At 45.7% G+C, this 17,653-nt stretch overlaps 1 protein-coding gene and 1 long non-coding RNA gene across 2 annotated transcripts in view; both read left to right on the top strand.

Moving 5' to 3' along the window:
• Window positions 1-17,653, top strand: part of LOC133216902 (uncharacterized) — a 448,875-nt gene that overhangs the window by 19,602 nt on the left and 411,620 nt on the right. The window lies entirely within an intron of this gene.
• LOC133216895 (G-protein coupled receptor 83-like) lies at window positions 2,522-10,822 on the top strand. Its single transcript, XM_061361984.1, has 4 exons — window positions 2,522-4,466; window positions 6,755-6,880; window positions 8,963-9,096; window positions 9,584-10,822. Exons 1-4 carry the CDS (start codon window positions 4,089-4,091, stop codon window positions 10,206-10,208), a joined length of 1,263 nt encoding a protein of 420 aa, XP_061217968.1. The 5' UTR covers window positions 2,522-4,088; the 3' UTR covers window positions 10,209-10,822.

Raw genomic sequence — 17,653 nt, 5'->3', positions numbered from 1 at the left:
TATTCAAGAAGTGTCCAATTTCTTGCGTATAACACACCTTTTCAGTGAAAGACAAAAATCCTATTGGTTGCTATACAGCTCTTATTGTTTCTGTTATTTATCAAACCTGTATTTAAAACAGGAAAGTGTGAACTCTTAGCTTCTCTAGCGAAGAGGACTCTTTCAAAAAGCTGCCTGATACTACAAGCACATTGAATGAATTTTGCCTCATGTAGACTTGGGAATTTTAGCTGTTGGATTTTCTTCCTCTGAATAAGGCTCAAGTACTGACACTTCCTGTCGGCTCCAGCTGCTTTCAACTCTGAATGGGAGAGACCTTTTCTTTTCAAGCCAGAAATCTCTTTAGTGCACCAGAAGACCTTGGTTTAGGTTTTTCTGTAACTTGTGTCCTCCCCCCTCCCTGTGGTGCAGTCCCATGCAGACCTCAGCCTGAAAAGACAGGGGATGCTCTTGGAGGCACAGCTCGTTTCTCTGCAGGTTGCTCTGTGCATCTCCTTCATGTGTTCTGAAGCAGAAATGGCTCAAAAGTAGGAGCAGCTTCAGAGCAATACTGTTTCTGAAGCAGAACCTTTGCCCTGGGAGGCCCATGCTTGGCACCAGCAATGGAGCTCAGGGCAGGACAGACAGAGACACCAACAAAAAAGCTGAAAATTGCACCCTTAGAGCGTGATGGGAACTTTTACATTAGGAAAACATTTAATGTAACGACCTTGTATTCTCAGTATTCCTCTTATGAGGTCTTTACATACCTCATAAATATGAAATATAATAACATGCAGGGTCCTGTAAGGACAATTTCATTCGGCTTTGCAAGTTCAGAACTCCAGTAATGAAAGCGTTTTCTTTGCATCTTCATGGGAGCAGACAGGGACGAGCATTTTGTTATGTATTCCTACTTAGACTGTGGTAACACAGCCTGGGGAGAAAGTCTCCATTACTGTTATGATTTGACTCATCGTTAAGTTCTGTCCAGTAATGAAGATGAATCATGTCTTTACAAGCCATTTCTTTAAAATTAGTTTATATTAAGGTGTAAGAGTGAGCTGCCTTGACCCTTGACACTTTTACAGACTCTAATTGAATTATATGATGAATTAGCTGATTTATCTTTGCCAGACAGGAAAATGTCCCTGCAGGCAAGTACTGGGAAGATACTATGAATCCACAAAGTGCAGAGGTTCATGCCTAACGTCTGACTTGGCCTCCCTGAGCACAGGCAATGCAGTCTGTGCTTTTGTCCAGAAGATCATGCTGCTCCTAATCTGGGTTTAATCTGGTTTTAATGTTCACGGGTGGAATGAAATCCCTAAGAGTTTAGGAATTTCAGATCCAGACCCAGCTACTCTCCTAACAGGCAGTTAGCTGCGCTGGTGAGGAGGGAGTTTGTGCTTAAAAATGCACACGTCATAATCCCAGGTAGATTTACAAAGTCAGGGACAGGAATTGAGTCAGATTACATATGTTGACAACGTGTTTTGTGACTAGCATCTAGTGACAGTGCTGGGAAATTTTAACTGAGAAATAGAACTTATCCTACCTGTCAAACTTCAATGAAATGTACGTCATTTTTCTAAAGTAAGTGCTTTCATTCTTTGGTATTTAGATTTACTAGACTACTGACCAAACAAAGATCTTAATTTTTATCTGGTTTCTTTGCCTCTCATCAACAATTAGTCTACATTCATCTCAATCCAGATTTCAGCAATCTGACATTTCTTTTTGATACAAAAAAAGCGTCAAAATTTAAAATGCTAAATCATCTTATGAAAATGAAAAATAAAAAATTTAGGACTCAAGTAGTGTCAAAGTGAGAAAACAAAAGGTCTTCCCTAGGAACAAAGGTTCACTCTGTACAATTCAAATTGATGTGCTTGGAAAGGTACATTTCTCCTGTGCTTTCTCCGTTTGACTTAGAGGAGCCAGCACAAAAGTTATAATACATGAAGAACACTGAAGTCTGTTAGAAGCAGCTCAGAATGTTTGTAAATTGCTAATAACTACAGCAAACCAGCATGTGACTGCTTAAGTGTTTGAACCTTTGACAGAATATATCAGTTTTGCAAAGAATGCTGTAGTATAGAATAGCGTGCCTTTGGCAAGAGAGGCATTTCTCACCACTCAGGTTTATCCACCTAAATGCTGTTCTGCCAGGTCGTCCTTTGAATGCACGACAAAGAAATGAATGGGAACTCTGGCAAATAAGCACACTCAGTGTAGGAGCCCAAGGATGAAGCCCTGCATGCTCCCACAGCCTCTGTGCAGAGATGCTGATGGGTGCTTACTCACCTTGGGGCTGCTCAATGCAGGCTCCCCACTGTGCTGGGGCTGCAGCGATGCCACGTGTGTCACATAGGGCATGTGCATGTACATAGGTACACGTACATACACATGGTGGCATTCACCAACAAAGCCATCTGCAGCAATTTCTGAGAGCCTGTGTCTCTGGAAGATGTGCAACCATTTCTCCTTTGATAACAAGGAGTCCTGCTTCTGATCTTCTGCATGTCACAGCCCTCCTCCACCTCTATTGCTGTGATGTCCTCCAAATAAAATCCTGACTGAGGTGATTAGTGTCCTTATACAGTAGAAACTATGAAGAAGAGGATGAAATGGCCCGCTAGCCAGTTCATGCCTGGCTCAGCCCCTGGGCAGAGCGCAGGTATGGGACATCTGTGGGCTGGGAGAAAAGAGGGGCCTGGGGATGCTAAGAAAGGGTTTAGAAGTCTGGTACAAAACACTTACGGCAAAAGACATTCTGTGGTGCCAAACAAATGCTGGGATACGAAGTCTGTCAAAACCCAGAAGAAGTTGACGTTTGTCTGTAATCCTGTATGCAAACCTGCCTGTTCCCTGCTCAGCCCCTCTGCCTGCTCAGCACCTGGTGCTGCCAGATGCCCCCCCACTGTGAGCATGGGGGCCCACTGCAGGAAGATAGCACAGAAGGCTCTTCACATCTGCATTTCTGAGCTTGGAGCCTGCTCTGCAAATGACTGCAAAGGAAGGGAAGGAGAAGACAAGGGATTTGCATCCAGATTGCTGCTCTTTGCCGTGGCTCTCCCTGCCGTTATGGCTCAGTGCACAAAGACTCTCCAGACACACAGCAGCACCCTGAAAATTCTGTTCTCATTTTCAGGTTTCATTTCACTTTTTTACACTGTCCTCCATGCCACCGGAGAGCAAGAAGGGGACAGTGTCAGGCAAAAACTGGGAGAAATCCTCAGATGCCCTCTGCTTACCCTGCAACAGAGAGAAAGAAAGATGCTGCGAATTAGTAAAGATGCTTCACCCCATGTAGCTGTTGTGCTGGGTACACAGAAAGGAGGAGGAGGAGGAGAGAAGAGATGAGGAAGACGAGGACACTTCCTCATTCTCTGTATTTTGCTGCTCTGCTACATCTGCACATGTCAGTCTCTCCCATCGTCTGTGTGTGTAATTGTGATACACCTCAGGATAAACGAGGAAGAAATATGCTATTGGCTATTTCCTACACGGTGTGTCATCTGGCAGGCGGTATATATCACAGGGAAAGCAAGGACCACTCAGTCTCTCAGCAAAGCTGCTTCAGTGTGTATAGCTCAGAGACACTTTGAGGATGCAAAGAAAAGGGAAAAGCAGCCCTTGCCTTTCAGATTCTGACAAGCTCTAAAAATACCTGGCAGATGAAGGACTATGTGGAAAACAAATCAAGTGGATTTCCAAGAAGTTGTTGTGGGACAGAAGCAGAACAGTGTCCAGAAAGGAAATATTAACTAGGATTGCTTCCTGGGTGCAGAGAAGAAAGTGTTGGGAATCTCTGATATTTCAGCGTCTGAGTCAGCTTCTGTACATAGGACATATGGGACTGAAAAACGACAGCAGCTGGAGAGTTCCTGAAGCAAAGCTCACATGCAGTCAGCATAGGAACAAGGACCCGTTTATCCACTCTTCTATGTAGTTTGCAACCACAGGGCAGATTTTTAAAATGCAAGGGGGTGTGTGCCCTCCTGCAACCACTGACTTTAGCACCTGAGCTGCCAGTACGAAGGGCAGGAGGAACAAGCAGCCTGCCCAGGGACACAGGCAGTGCTGGAGCTTTGGCTTCCCAAGCCATGAGCAGGCACACGTGGTTCCCACTGCAGTATATCTTCAAGCCCTTCTGGAGAGCAGAGAATCACAACACAACCAACTTCTTCTCTGCACTGTATGGCTTTCCTAACAAATCTTTCTTCCACAGTGACTTGGACCTGGAGGACCTAGGGGACTTTGGCAGCGGAACCCAATACGAGGGTGAGTCCCAGAGCCGGACAGTGAAGGCACTGCTGATTCTAGCCTACTCTGTGATCATCTGCATCTCACTCTTTGGCAACATCCTGGTGTGCCACGTGGTGATCAAGAACAAAAGGATGCACTCAGCCACCAGCCTCTTCATCGTCAACCTGGCCGTTGCCGATGTGATGATCACCATTCTGAACACCCCCTTCACGCTGGTGAGCATTTGGCTTGTCTCTGCTTTGGTGGTGTCTGTGTGTGCCTGTCAGCTGTGTGCACGTATACTGAATGGGCCAGGAACAGGCTAATAGGCAGAGTTTCTTTCTGTCCCCCTCCCTTTTTCCTCTCGAACAAGCTGCTGTCGTGTCCCCTGCTCCCCACCACCCCTTGCAGCAGGCAGAGCTCAGTGAGCAGAGCTGGGACACTTGTGCCCCTTCCTCATGTCACTTCTCTTCAGCTCTCCTCCCTCTTCCCAGGACAGTGCCAAGGCACAGATGTCAAAGTGCTATCTGTCTTTTAATGGGGAAGGAAGCAGGGACAATTTTGACACTAGAAAGTCCAACTAACTGCCAATTTGCTATGGAAATGCTGCAGAAGAGGTCAGTCTTTGTGAAGATGATTGTAGGGGAAACTGCTAGGTCTGTGCTGAGCTGTGTCAGCTTGACATGCCTCTCACTGGGGCACTACGAACTGCTTTTTGCAGCTGATTGTCCTTTGCTTAGTTCAGTTATTAAGTAATATAAGGCATTAAAAACTATTAAAATAACGAGGTGGGAAGAGTTAAACGGATTCATTACTTGCCCCACTCTCACAAGCTATAAACAATGAGTAAGTAGGACTCTGTGTATAGCTGAATTTGACACAGCCCTCTGATTCAAAAGCATCTCATGTACTGCTGCTTCAGTCCTTACGCAAAGCTGTGCCCACAGAGCTCTGCCTTCCAAAAGCAGCTCCTGAACTGCCAGTTTGAATTCACCTGTTCTTAAATTGATCCCATTTCTTTGATGGGGTTTTTTCTCCTTGCTCTGGCAGGATTTGCATCCCATAATCTATTCAGGGGAATGTAGTGCCCTCTCGTGTGTTTGCATGATAGTCACACATTAGGCACAAGTAATTAAATAACTATAATCTCTTGGGAAGGAGCTTTACATCAAAGAAACAGCATTTTGCTACACATTCAGTGACAGAGTCATTGCTACTGGAGTTGTCTCTATAGGGAAATTAATTGGATTAATTGCAAACAGACTAGCTACTTGACTAAATTTCTACGTGGACAGATGTTTTGTAGTAAATGTGCTTTTTTCAAAGTGGCTTCATTTCCTTCCAGAATGAGTTACATTAATTTGGAATAAACGTTGTCAGGAATAATAAGGGGGTGAGAGAACAACTGTTATTTGGAACAATGTCTCCTACAGAAAATCCACATTAAGTAGCACCCTCCGGGAACTTGTAGGAAATGCCACGCTTCCCTTGCCACTGCAGGCTCATTGCCCCGCTCCCCTCCCAAGGGTGGCTGGATTTCATGCCTGGGTGGCGATGGCTCCTGTACCTGAAGCAGTCACATCAATGAGGGCAGCCCAGCCTGTGATGTGTGAGTTGCTTTTCCAACTGGAGGAGAAAATTTTCTTCTCTCTGTGTAACTTAATTGACACCTCTGAAATTGCTGTTGATGCATCTCACACAATGTGCTCAGAGGAGAGCTGGGCTTAGACATCACTGTGCAAGCAAGATCCTGACACCCAGCTCCATGCCCTGCTTCTGAGCGTGGCTGGTAGCTGCAGGCTCCAGGAAGTGTATGGACATGGGGCAGGCAGGCAGGGATGCTCCACAGACAGGCATTCTCTCACTCGGAGGTGGTACCTCACTATTTCAGTACCCTGAGTGATTTTTCTTTCATGAATTTCTCTAAGTTTTGAACCCATGCAACTTCCAGCACCCACAAATTGAAATGTGCAACTATTTTTAAGAAAGCAAGCTACTGCTCCTCCCTGTGGAGCCACATCAAGGAGCTGACATAAATTTATACTAGATATTAGGAAGAAATTCTTCCTTGCAAGGGAAGAGACACTAGCACAGGATGCTCAGAGAAGGTGTGGCTGCCCTATCCCTCCAGTGTTCAAGGCCAGATTGGACAGGGCTTGGAGCAAGCTGCTCTAGTGGAAGGTGTCCCTGCCTGTGGCAGGGGTTGGAGCTGGATGAGCTTTAAGGCCCCTTCCAACACAAACCATTCCAGGATTTTCCAGACAGACGATGTCACATGTACCCATGTACACATGCACATGCAAACACACAAACACAGAGCACTATTCAAGCAGACTTTTTTGTGACAAATCTCACCTCTGTTTCAAAGTATCTTGCATAGTTACTGTTTTCCCAGAAAAACAAATGCATCTACAAAGCATAAGGAAACTATGAAAGCATTTGTTCCTTACCATACTCCTGGGAAGCCTATTGGGTGCTCTTCAGATAATGCACACTTTCTGATCCAATTTTGTCTGTTCTTCAGGTGCGGTTTGTAAGCAGTACCTGGGTTTTTGGAAAGCTGATGTGTCACGTAAGCCGGTTTGTTCAGTACTGCTCTGTTCATGTGTCTGTGCTGACCCTTGCAGCCATTGCTCTGGATCGGCATCAGGTATGTGATACACATGATCCCTAAGTTTGCTAGAAAATAAGGCACTAAATAGTTTACCCCCTTGAAATCCCAGTACCTGGAAGCCTGGTTTGTCGTGGGAAGCAAGGAATGGAGGGGAGAACTCCGCTTTTCATGGTGGTAGACAAAAACCTCATGCTTTGTTTTACAGTGAGGATGACCAAACACTGGAACAGGCTGTCTGGAGAAGTTATGGACTCTCTGTCCTTGGAGATACTCAAAACCTGTGAGCCCTGGACAGCCTGCTCTAGCTGAACCTGCAGTGCACAGGGCATTGGACGAGGTCATCTCCAGGGGTCCCTGCCCACCTTAGCCACTCTGCCAATGACAGCCCTGAAAGCACAGCAGGAATATATACTGAAGTTCAAGCACCAGCAAGGCAAGGCAGAATATCAGCATGAGTTTATGAAGAATCTTACAGTTCTTAGGCTTGCCTCACTATTTTGGGATGCCTAAGACTGGAAGCAGTGAGAACTATGTTAGCATATTCAGTTCGAGGTGAAAAAATCTTCTCTTCACCCCACCCTGTTACTTTTCGGCACATACCAACAAGGAAAACCTTACAGATTGCAGTGCAAACCAAAGGGTTTCCTTGAAGTAGAGAGGTTTGTCACGTTTGCTTAAGCTGATAAATGCTGTGCACTGAGAGAGCAGATCCTGCAAGGCACGTTCTCAGCCAGCGAGTGTGGTGGTGGAGTCACTAAAATGTTTGTTATTGAAAAGCAACTTCACATGAGAAATGACATGGCTAGGTGAAGTTCAAAATGATAACAAATTCCACTCTGATTGTCTGAGATGGGCTCCATCTGGTGTCAGAAAATTACAGTGACTGACAGAGTATAGATCATCCACTTCTGTCTTTCTTACTGAAAAAGTCTGGTAGTCTGCCCTTCCTTTGTGCAATATTGTAGCTCCTGAAAGCAGGGTGTTTTGATAATGATTCATTTTAATCAGTAGATTCTGGGCTCATTGCAAGGCATGGCTAGGTATCAAGAAGTGTTTGTTTAAGGGCAAACACAACACCTACCTTTAAATTCAGTGGAGTAGGTTGCTTAGAACTTGAATTAGCTATTATGGCCCAAGGACATAAAAACAGAAGTAAGGATATGTCACCGAGCAAAGAGAAATCAGCGCTAACCTTGAGAGGTACCAGAGCAGACAGGGGAGCTGTAGAAGCTTGGTGAAATAGATACTTACAATGGGGCTAGAAAAGACATGCCAAATACCAAAGACTTCCTCAGCTAAGAGATCATTTGGATGACATGAAAGGTCTATTTTTAATTATTGTTTCTTTGCCTAATCTAATCATCCATAGTGCATGCAGCTCAACAGACATCTAACCATCATGATCTCTGAAGTCAAGCTGATGGGTGGCACTGAGAGTGTTTCTCTGCTCAGGATTCAGGTCCAGAAGCAGCGCTTAACACTTGCACAAACCCTTACATTTTCCAGATGTTGTGCTCTCTTATGTCTGTAAAATGAGTTTTAACACTGGAGTGATGTAGAGCTGCTTCAGTACTTCAAACTGCATCATGATGCTCAAAAAGTGACTCAGATGTTGTCAGATAAAGTAGCCCTCCTTAGCAGCAAATGTGCATAGAATACACCATGCTTTAGCCAGTACTGCACAGGGTAAGCTGTGAATGTAAAAGGGACCAGCCTTCAAGGTTGTTAGTCCTATGCTGGCCAAGGACTACATTCAACCTTGGTTCTCCAGCATCTTGTCACTCTGTCCTGTGTGTCCACCAAATGCAAATGCTGCAAGCCTCATGGTTGCCATCTGTACTGGAGACCTTGTCTCCTAATTAGGAGACTTCCCGCATTCCCTGCAGTACAAATCAGAGCAGCCTCTTGGCTTTCAACTTGTGCCACACTTCAGGTCCATGTTGAGCATTTCTTGCTGTCCTGGAAAGCACACAGGCTGTTTGCTTCTTAGTGATCAGCAAGAAATTCTTGCTCCTGGACATGAACAAAGCAAAGATGCATTCTTTTTTTCTCTAGAGCTTGCTGCTTGTTTTTATCAATTGAAGACACTATAAATCCTCATGTATACATTCCCTGCAGGTTATTATGCACCCTCTGAAGCCACGCATGTCCATGGTGAAAGGAGGAATTTGCATCATTATCATCTGGGTTATGGCCAGCTGCTTCTCACTGCCTCATGCCATTTATCAGACTTTGACAAGATTTTATATTGGGTAAGACATTTACATGGTGCTTTTTTTTCAATATGACATAAGCAGCTTAATCAGAGCTCCACAGATTCTAAGGGACACATCCCTACCTGTATTGTTAAAGAAGAAAGTACAGTGACACAGAGAAGTCTCCCTTCTGTTTCACTAGGTGGTGTGTTTCTCACAGAAGGACAATGCAAATCAATGAAATTGCATTCAGGTTAGTTTGTTGTCAGCTCAGAGCTTCAGAAGAGAGGTGCTCTTTGTCATTACAGGGCACAGATGTCAACATGGATTACTTTTTTATTTTCTTGAGGATGTGTTTAAAATATCTTCATTGGGGCAGAAGGTCAAACTTAAAGCAATTTTTTTTCATTGAAAGTAGCACTTTGTTACTGAATGACTTCTGTACCTTTACTGAAACTTGTAAGAACATCTGAGACGTTTGTCCTCTGGGAGTTGTGTGCAGCTGGTAGTGGAACTGACAGTTCTTTCTCTCTTTGATCATCAGTAACAGAACAATACGAATGGTCTGCCTCCCCAGCTTCCCTCCTCCTGCTGATCTTTTCTGGAAGTATTTGGATTTGACTACTTTTGTGCTCTTGTATGTCCTGCCCTTGCTTGTCATCTCCATCACATATACCATGGTGGCCAAGAAGCTCTGGCTGAGAAACGCCATCGGGGATCTCACCATGGAGCAATACTATGCCCATCAACGGAAAAAGAAGATGACACTGAAGATGCTGATGGTGGTGGTGGTTGTGTTTGCAGTGTGCTGGTTCCCCCTGAACTGCTATGTGGTGTTGATCTCCTGTAGGGCCATCCACAGTAGCAACGCTCTGTACTTTGCTTTTCACTGGTTTGCCATGAGCAGCACCTGCTACAACCCCTTCATTTACTGTTGGTTGAATGAGAACTTCAGATCTGAGTTGAAGTCCCTGCTGTGTGTGTGCCGGCGCAGTAGCGCAGCCCAGAGTCATGCTCTGCAGTCCATCTCCCCCCCTTTCAGGCATGCCTGGGTTGAGAACTGCCACTATAAAAGAGATAGTGCCTGCCAGAAGGCAAGAGTATCCTCCCAGAGGAACTCTGCAAAAACAGATACATCTAGTGTTCAGCCATTTGCAGCAGAGAACTAAAGCATGCATCTGATGGCCAGTCAGCATTGTGTTATAATTGCAGAGACATAAGAAAGAATTAGTTGGAAAGGACTGCTGGAGATCATCGAGTCCAACCTTCTGCCCAAACCAAGCTAGCTTCAGCGTTTGACTGGATTGTTCAGGACCTTGTGCAGTCAGGTCTTCAAAAGTCTCCAGGGAGGGACTGCCCACATGTGAGCTCCAGAATGAGGCATGAGGAGTGAGTTTTTAATTGGAACAGTCAGCAAAAGAAAGAGAATTCTCTAACAGCACACAAAATCTTTCATAGACTGAACAAATGAGGGCAACACACACCAACTGATGAACACTGATTTAAACTAGACAGCTGTTGATGCATATAGAAACACTATCAATTCCTTTGTTGTATTTCTTTGTAATTTCTTCAAAATGAATAATGTTTATAGCCCTCTACCTTTCCCAGGTGGAAAACTGACATTCATTTCCTAACTGTACATCCTCTGCTAACCCTTACAGAAGCAGCACCTCCTTCTGTAAGAATCTGCAGTCCAGCAATGTTGAGCTGACTTCAAAGAATATTATTTCATTGAGGTGCTTACATTTTTTTAAAAGTCTGGCAAACTTTGCCATCATTATATATATATTATATATATTGCCATCATTATATATAACCTTCATCTGGATGCTCTTGCTTCAATATAGCTCTGTTAAAATTTCCATATGGTTGTAATACAACAAGATTTGATTCACCAGCGTTTTTTTGGGGCTGATAACAGCCAAATAAAATACCTGTTTAAGGGCGCTCTCTCTCCCCTGTGGGTTTTGTGTAACTTTTAGCCTGGAGAAGAGAAGTCTCGGGGAGGGGACTTCTATGCACTTTCTGCAACTGCCTGAAAGGAGGATGGAGAGAGGAGGTGGTTGGTCCCTTTTCCCAAGTAACAAGTGATAGGACAAGAGGAAATGGCCAGGAAAAGGTTTATACTGGATATTAGGAACAAATTCTTCACCAAAAGGATGATCAGGCATTGGAACAGGATTCCCAGGGAAATGGTGGAATCACTGTCCCTGGAAGTGTTTAAAAAGTGTGTACATGAGGCCCCTAGTGACGTGGTTTAGTGGTGGACTTGGGGATCTTAAAGGTCTTTTCCAACCTGGTTTCTATGATTCTACAACTTTAAACTTCTGAAAGGGAGATACCCCCTCTCACAAGACTATTAACAAGGAAGCATAGCCTGCTGCTCCTGACAGTCTCAAAGCCATGACCGAAACTCACATTTGCACGTGTTTTGACATCTTTCAGCATGAAAAGTCCTTTGTAAATGCAGAGCTATGATTACGCAGATGAAGAGTCAGCTGTGGGTGTTTGCCCGACTACAAATGCCATTTCATTCCCATAGATTTTGTTGTTGCTCTGTGCAGTTAAGTGATTGGTCTCAGCAGCACTTCTCCTGGATGCTTCAGTCCAGACAGGAGCATGGGCACTAGCTTGAATTTAATTCTTATTCTCCAATAAATGCTTCCATGACTGGAACACAGCCGATTTTTTGTGCATTTCTCCCCGGTGCTCCTGCTGGGATGCTCAGTCATCTCCTGGGGCCCCTTCCCCTTGAGGGGACCCCGCTCTCTCCCTTACCTGCCTCCCTACCAAACAGACAGGGTAGGAAAAGTGCACCGCTGGGATTACCACATCTCTGCCATACTTCTTTGAAACTGCTCAATGAAGTCATGTTTGTTTGAAAGGAACTGATCGATAGCAACTATACCAACAGAATATTTTTATTGTCATCTCTGAAGAGCCATTTCCTCTGTGTCTCTGTATTTTGTCTATAATTGTGATAAGAAGAAATCTGAAGGTTCACTTCTAAGGCTCTCTACCTCCCGCACACATTTCTATAAACATGTCTGGATGGTAATCTAAATTTAGACTCAGTTTAGTGTATTGCTATTACTGAATAATCCCGTGCTCATTGTGCAGCTGATAAGCTTGCTGGTGCAGTAATTATTAGCTAATTGTGTAATTATTAAGCTGGTAAAATTAATAGGAATTTTACTTCTACTGTGGACTTTGTCCATTTTTTTGAAGCTTTGATCACTGGCTTGAATTCAAGAATTGCTTCTTCTTGATGATTTTTTTTCTGCCATTGTTTGTACAGAGACGGATATCTGGTAAGGTGAGGAAGAGTGGACCCTGTATTTTACACAGCAGAATGAGAAGTCATTATACTTTTTTTCCTAGGAGAGCAAAATTTTCAGCTTTAGGAGGGGAAAATCCTTCTCTGTGGCATTAGCACCAGCCCTTAAACTGTCTCTAATTAATTTTCATTTTTAATTCTCCTGACCAGAAGTGAACGAGAGTAAATGGGATCTGTATTGACATTACCCTCATACAAACCATGTGTACATGTGTCCTGCTGAGCACTTACATTTCTGAAGGCTGCTCACTGGCAAGGTGCTGCTCCTGGCTGTGCCAACACAGAGACAGATGTGAGAGTACCAATGGTGGGTGTACAGCTCCTGATGGAGCCCAGGGGAGACTGGGCTGAGGGAGGTCTGTGGGCCTGGGGGTAGCACACAACATGTGCTATGTTGTGTCTCATCTCTCATCCACTGCAAATCCAAAGGTCTGGAAGACTGGAGCTGCTTTTTTTCAGCTGGAATGTGTCACTCTGAGGCCCTGACATCTTGCAACTCATTATAGGATTAAGATTACCAACATGGCTCAATTATTATATTCCACAATCACACTTCATTGCTTCTGCTATCCCACTTCTGTTCATTTGCTAAATCAGAGCAGTTCATTCCTCCTGTGGTTTGCTCTGCTTTATTCCAGCCAATTCAGTGAGGTATGGAACCAATTTTTCAAGTGAGAAGACCCAAGCGTCCTAGTCCCTGCCAACCCCAACATCACAACCAGCCTGCAGGAGTCTGGGGCCACTTCCGTGGGCTTTGCCTTGCTGGCTCAACGCTCACTTAGTGCTTGTTTCCCAAAGGAAGCTTTGTGTTAAATAGGCGTGAAAATACAGCAGATCTCATCTACAGAGGAGCTACCATGAAACCCAGAGCTGAAACACAAATAATTAATGACTGCTGCTGCATCAGAGCCACTGAGGGCACAGCAGCCAGCCTCATTACATGGGACAATGAGTTTCAGAATGTTCCCAGAACATTTTCTGCAGCACTTCTATTAAAGGACGATAGTAATGAAGTTTTCTTGTAGGCTGTTGAGACACTCCTTCCTTCTGCGTCCGCTGTCCCTGCTTCAGACAAGTGCTTGAGCGACTTTTTAACTTTCCAGCTGAGTCCGGCTGCTTGGGTTCAGGGTGGAGGGAAGTCACTGGGGTGCCGGCGGACACCGAGACACATCCACGGGCAGGGCGAGTGCGTTCTAGAGGGACGCCCGATCCCGCACCGCACCGGCCTCGCCCCCACAGCTCCGCCGCAGCCGTGTGCCTCGAGGGGGCGGCAGGGGGCGCTGCTTCCCGACAGGCGCTGGGGACGCGGCTGTCCCCCCGCCCGCCCGCCCGCCCTGGGCCGGTTCGCAGGCTGCTGCGGCCGTGGGGAGGAGGCTGAAGGCGTCAGACATGGGGGTTTTTCTCAAGCCCTCACGAAACTGTGGGTTTTCCGTAGTGTTCCAGCAGGACGAGACCACAGAGAATCTGCCAAATCATACCGAAACGTTAACCCAGACTTGAGAAATACAGCACGAACTTGGGCATCGATTTGAAGAGCTCTAGTCACCTGCAATACAAGACGAGGTAATCGTAAGAGATTACTCGTGTGTGTGCACGTGTCTCTGGAGGGTCACCTGCAAATCCAGGAAAGCCAGGTCCTGATAAACTACTCAACCACCCTTTCCCAGAGATGTACATCAGTTTAAATCATAGAATGATAGAATATTTAGGGTTGGAAAGGACCTTAAGCTCATCCAGCTCCAACCCCCCTGCCATGGGCAGGGACATTTTTCACTACACCAGGTTGCTCAAGGCCCTCTTCAGCCTGTCCTTGACCACTTCCAGGGATGCAGCATTCACAACTGCCTTGGGCAGCCTGTGCCAGTGCCTCATCACACTGGGAAGAATTTCTTCCTTATATCTAACATAATCTCCCCTGTTTAAGTTTGAACCCCTTGCTCCTTGTCCTATTGATACATTCCCTGATGAAGAGTCTCTCTCCAGCATCCCTGTAGCCCCCTTTAAACACTGGAAGCTGCTCTGAGTTCTTTACGCAGCTTCTCATCTCCAGGCTGAACAGCCCCAACTTTCTCAGCCTGGCTCCATAGAGGAGATGCTCCAGCCCCTGCTCATCCTCGTGGCCTCCTCTGGACTTGTTCCAGCAGCTCCGTGTCCTTCTGGTGTTGGGGACACAAAAAAAAAATATAATCATGCATTGCTGATGCCAGTGCTGTAGTCCTGGAGCTTTGCCTACCATCGAGGCAGAGCGCCCCTGGGCCTCAGACACAATAAACATCTGAGAAGCTCTGTATCTAAGTTAAAAGAACACAGTAAAATAAGTAAGATAAGGTTTTAGCCTGACCTGGAGTTTCTAATGCATCCCAGCTGGGTGATAACACCGAGTCCCAAGTTCCCAGAAGAGCACAGATGAACGAAGGAAGCAGAGCAGTGATGTTCAGAACACCTCATGGGCAGACCTTCGCCAGCCAGCCCAGCTGAGGGCACATTGGCAGAGCTTTTGTACTCACAACCATAGAAAACAGTCAATAGAAAACTTTAACTTCCTGGACCTGTGCTGAATACTAACTTAGCAACAGAGCTCCTTATTATTACGTGGTTTTTTACAAGGAACCTGTGGGCAGAGGCAGTGTGACTCACTACAAACACCGGGATAAAAAGGCACTCTGCTAAAGAAGAAATAAAGAATCGGCAAGTAAACTCCACTGAGTGCCACCATCACGTTTTTGCTGAGCCTCAGGACATTGCAGGGTCCTCTCCAATAAGTTTTTTGTTACTCAAACTACTGTGAATAGGTCTTGATGGCTAAATTGAAATGGTCAGTCAGCACAGACAGTAGCCAAATACAGCTGATACACCACACTTAAAACTTTGGACTGTCCCAAAAGAGACAAGATACGTAGCAGACTTCCAGTGAAGTTGAAGCAAATGTTGGTGGTATCAAGTTTTCCTCCTCCAACATAATGTTTCTCCTTTACAGATTATGGTTTGTTAGTAATAACAATGCACCTAAATATACACAAAAGCCCACAATTGGAAGACACTTGCCCTGGGGAAGTTAAAACAGATAAATCCCACAAATATTTTTCCCTGTAATTAACATGTAAATAACATCTTCCAGAGTTTCATCACCACTCCAGAGGAGGTTTTGAACAACGTGCCATCTTTTTTCTCCATTTCTTCTCAAGAGCGGGCATCCTGGTTTTCCCTCACTCTTTTCCTGACTCCTCTACATAGGTCTCAAAACCACAAGACTTGTTATTTTAAAATGGAAAGAGGGATGTATGCAAGGTTTGTTTCCACCAGCTGACAAAAGCCTCACGTGTCTAGGCTGAAATTGCTCTGCCCAAAGCTGGAAAACTTCCATCCCAGGGTGAGCAGTGAGGTGCAACCAGTGCAGCCACCTAATCTTGCAGCTGGAGAAAACCATGACAAGGCCCTGAATCCTCCTGAGCTTTGAGATGCTCTAAGGGAGCACCAAAACTGGCATCAGGGCCCTGCACAGCCCTGGGCGAAGCTCTGTTTGAAAAAAGACCCCAAACCCAGACCAAGGTGCTTTTTAAAAGAGTAATACCTCCAAAGGAGATGTAACAGAAATAACAGGGGTCATGGATCCTTTCTGCCTGTTGTGTCATGGCAGGTACTGGTTACCCCAGCAATCTTCTGCAGGGCTGCAGCTAACCACACCATCTCTTGGGAAAACACTTTCTTCCCTATGCTTCTATGCCTGGGCCATGCCAGCTCCCTGTACTTACTCTCTGTCTCCCTGTCCTTGCAGAAGCCATAAGTGCCTCTGCTGCAGGCTTGCCACCATATGAATGATGGTGGTGGTGCTTTGTTTTCACAGCGCTTTGCAGAGGGAAGACACCAGAAATGCAGCTTCTGTCAGTGATGGAGGAAAATTAAACAGTAGTGCTGCGAGGCCAGGGTTGACTGCTGCCGTTTGGCATCTCTAATTTGAGCAAAAGCTGATGATGCTCCTGAGGGGATCACACCATGCTGAGGTCTGTGGGACCTGTAACAGTGAGCTGACTGTCACACCCTGGCTCTCTCCCTTGCCACAGCCAGTCAGGAGCATGGTGTTCATGTCTGCCCCTCTGGGCTAGACCTGGGTGGTGCTAGCAGGCAGTGAAGGATGCCCAGGTCATCTCCTCTCCCTCCCAGGGTTGGCAAAGCTGTCGCCAGCCACAGCCATGTGCCTTCTGAAAGCCTCCTGCAGCAGGGACTGGGCATCACGGCTGCTTGGAGAGCCAGGGCTGCCCTGCCTATCACCAGCCTTGCTGCAGTACTGCTGCCTGGGCACAACCAGCCTGCTGCTCACTCACATGTACCTTGGGAGAAAGCATGAGCACAGGATAGGGGAAAGAGATGAAGGCAAAAATCTGCTGTAAGTCTCTGCCCAGGTCACAGTAGGGAGAGGGAAAAGGCCAGGAGCAGGCTATGCTCTCCCCCTGCTTCAACTCCGTATTACCCTGTAAGGGAAACAGTGCTGGCTCCCACTCTGAAACTTTACTCACTTCCCCACCTTGCTTTTTTCCCTTGTCACATCAATCCAAATCTCATTTTCTCATCACTGCTTTAGCATCTGAAAGGTGAAGACATAATATTCAGTCAGCTCTCTAAAATTAATGTCTTTTCTGAATGAGTAGGGTAGCTCAAACCCACACTTCACTAACACCTACTCACCTTCAGTATTGTGAGTAATTACTTCACATTTGCAAAGGTTCTGTGAATTTTAAGTGATGAATATTGCTATTACTTGTAATTTCTCCTTTTTCTTCTACCTCTACAGAGCTCTACACAGCTCCTGCTGTGTTTAGCAACAAGGGTCAGGGTCAGCTGCTCACTCCTGGAGAGTTAGTGCCTGAACACAAAAGCCCTGCATGGCAAAAAGGCATGGCCCAGTGTGTGCGGAGAGGTGGCAGAATCAGACCATAAATAGATTACTATAAATCATTACTTCTTTCTACAGCTTTCAGAAATGGAACAAAACGTTTCCTTGGCTGTGTATCTGAATCAGTATAGACTTTTCTGTAGCCTGTTGTGCCACAGCTAAACATGGGTCACAGAAAGGTTTTCTAGTGATGCACTTGATGCTGTGCAGCAGGTTGGGGTGATGGGACCAGCCCCCCTGTGTCCAGCCAGCATCCTGTGGGCTGCTGCTGCACCCACCATCCACAGGTCACATCACCTCTGTCCCTGGGCTGCCCAAAACTGAGACCCGCCGAGGGCAACCCACCAGCAAGTATGTACTTAATACCTGAGTATGAATATCCA

This window comes from Neopsephotus bourkii, unplaced genomic scaffold (genome assembly GCF_033783945.1).
Source record: "Neopsephotus bourkii isolate Nb327-2 ecotype Australia unplaced genomic scaffold, CSIRO-AGI_Nbou_v1 NB_1067, whole genome shotgun sequence".
In the NCBI taxonomy this organism is placed as follows: domain Eukaryota; kingdom Metazoa; phylum Chordata; class Aves; order Psittaciformes; family Psittacidae; genus Neopsephotus; species Neopsephotus bourkii.
The sequence above is the reverse complement of the archived record's forward strand: the minus strand, read 5'-3'. Positions and strand labels throughout refer to the sequence as shown.

Excerpts from the sequence above, each read along its gene's own strand:
- LOC133216895 (XM_061361984.1), top strand. The coding sequence starts at position 4,089 with ATGAGCAGGCACACGTGGTTCCCACTGCAGTATATCTTCAAGCCCTTC. Across the intron at positions 6,881-8,962 it reads TTGCTCTGGATCGGCATCAG|GTTATTATGCACCCTCTGAA; the intron begins GTATGTGATACA and ends CATTCCCTGCAG. Across the intron at positions 9,097-9,583 it reads TTGACAAGATTTTATATTGG|TAACAGAACAATACGAATGG; the intron begins GTAAGACATTTA and ends TTTGATCATCAG.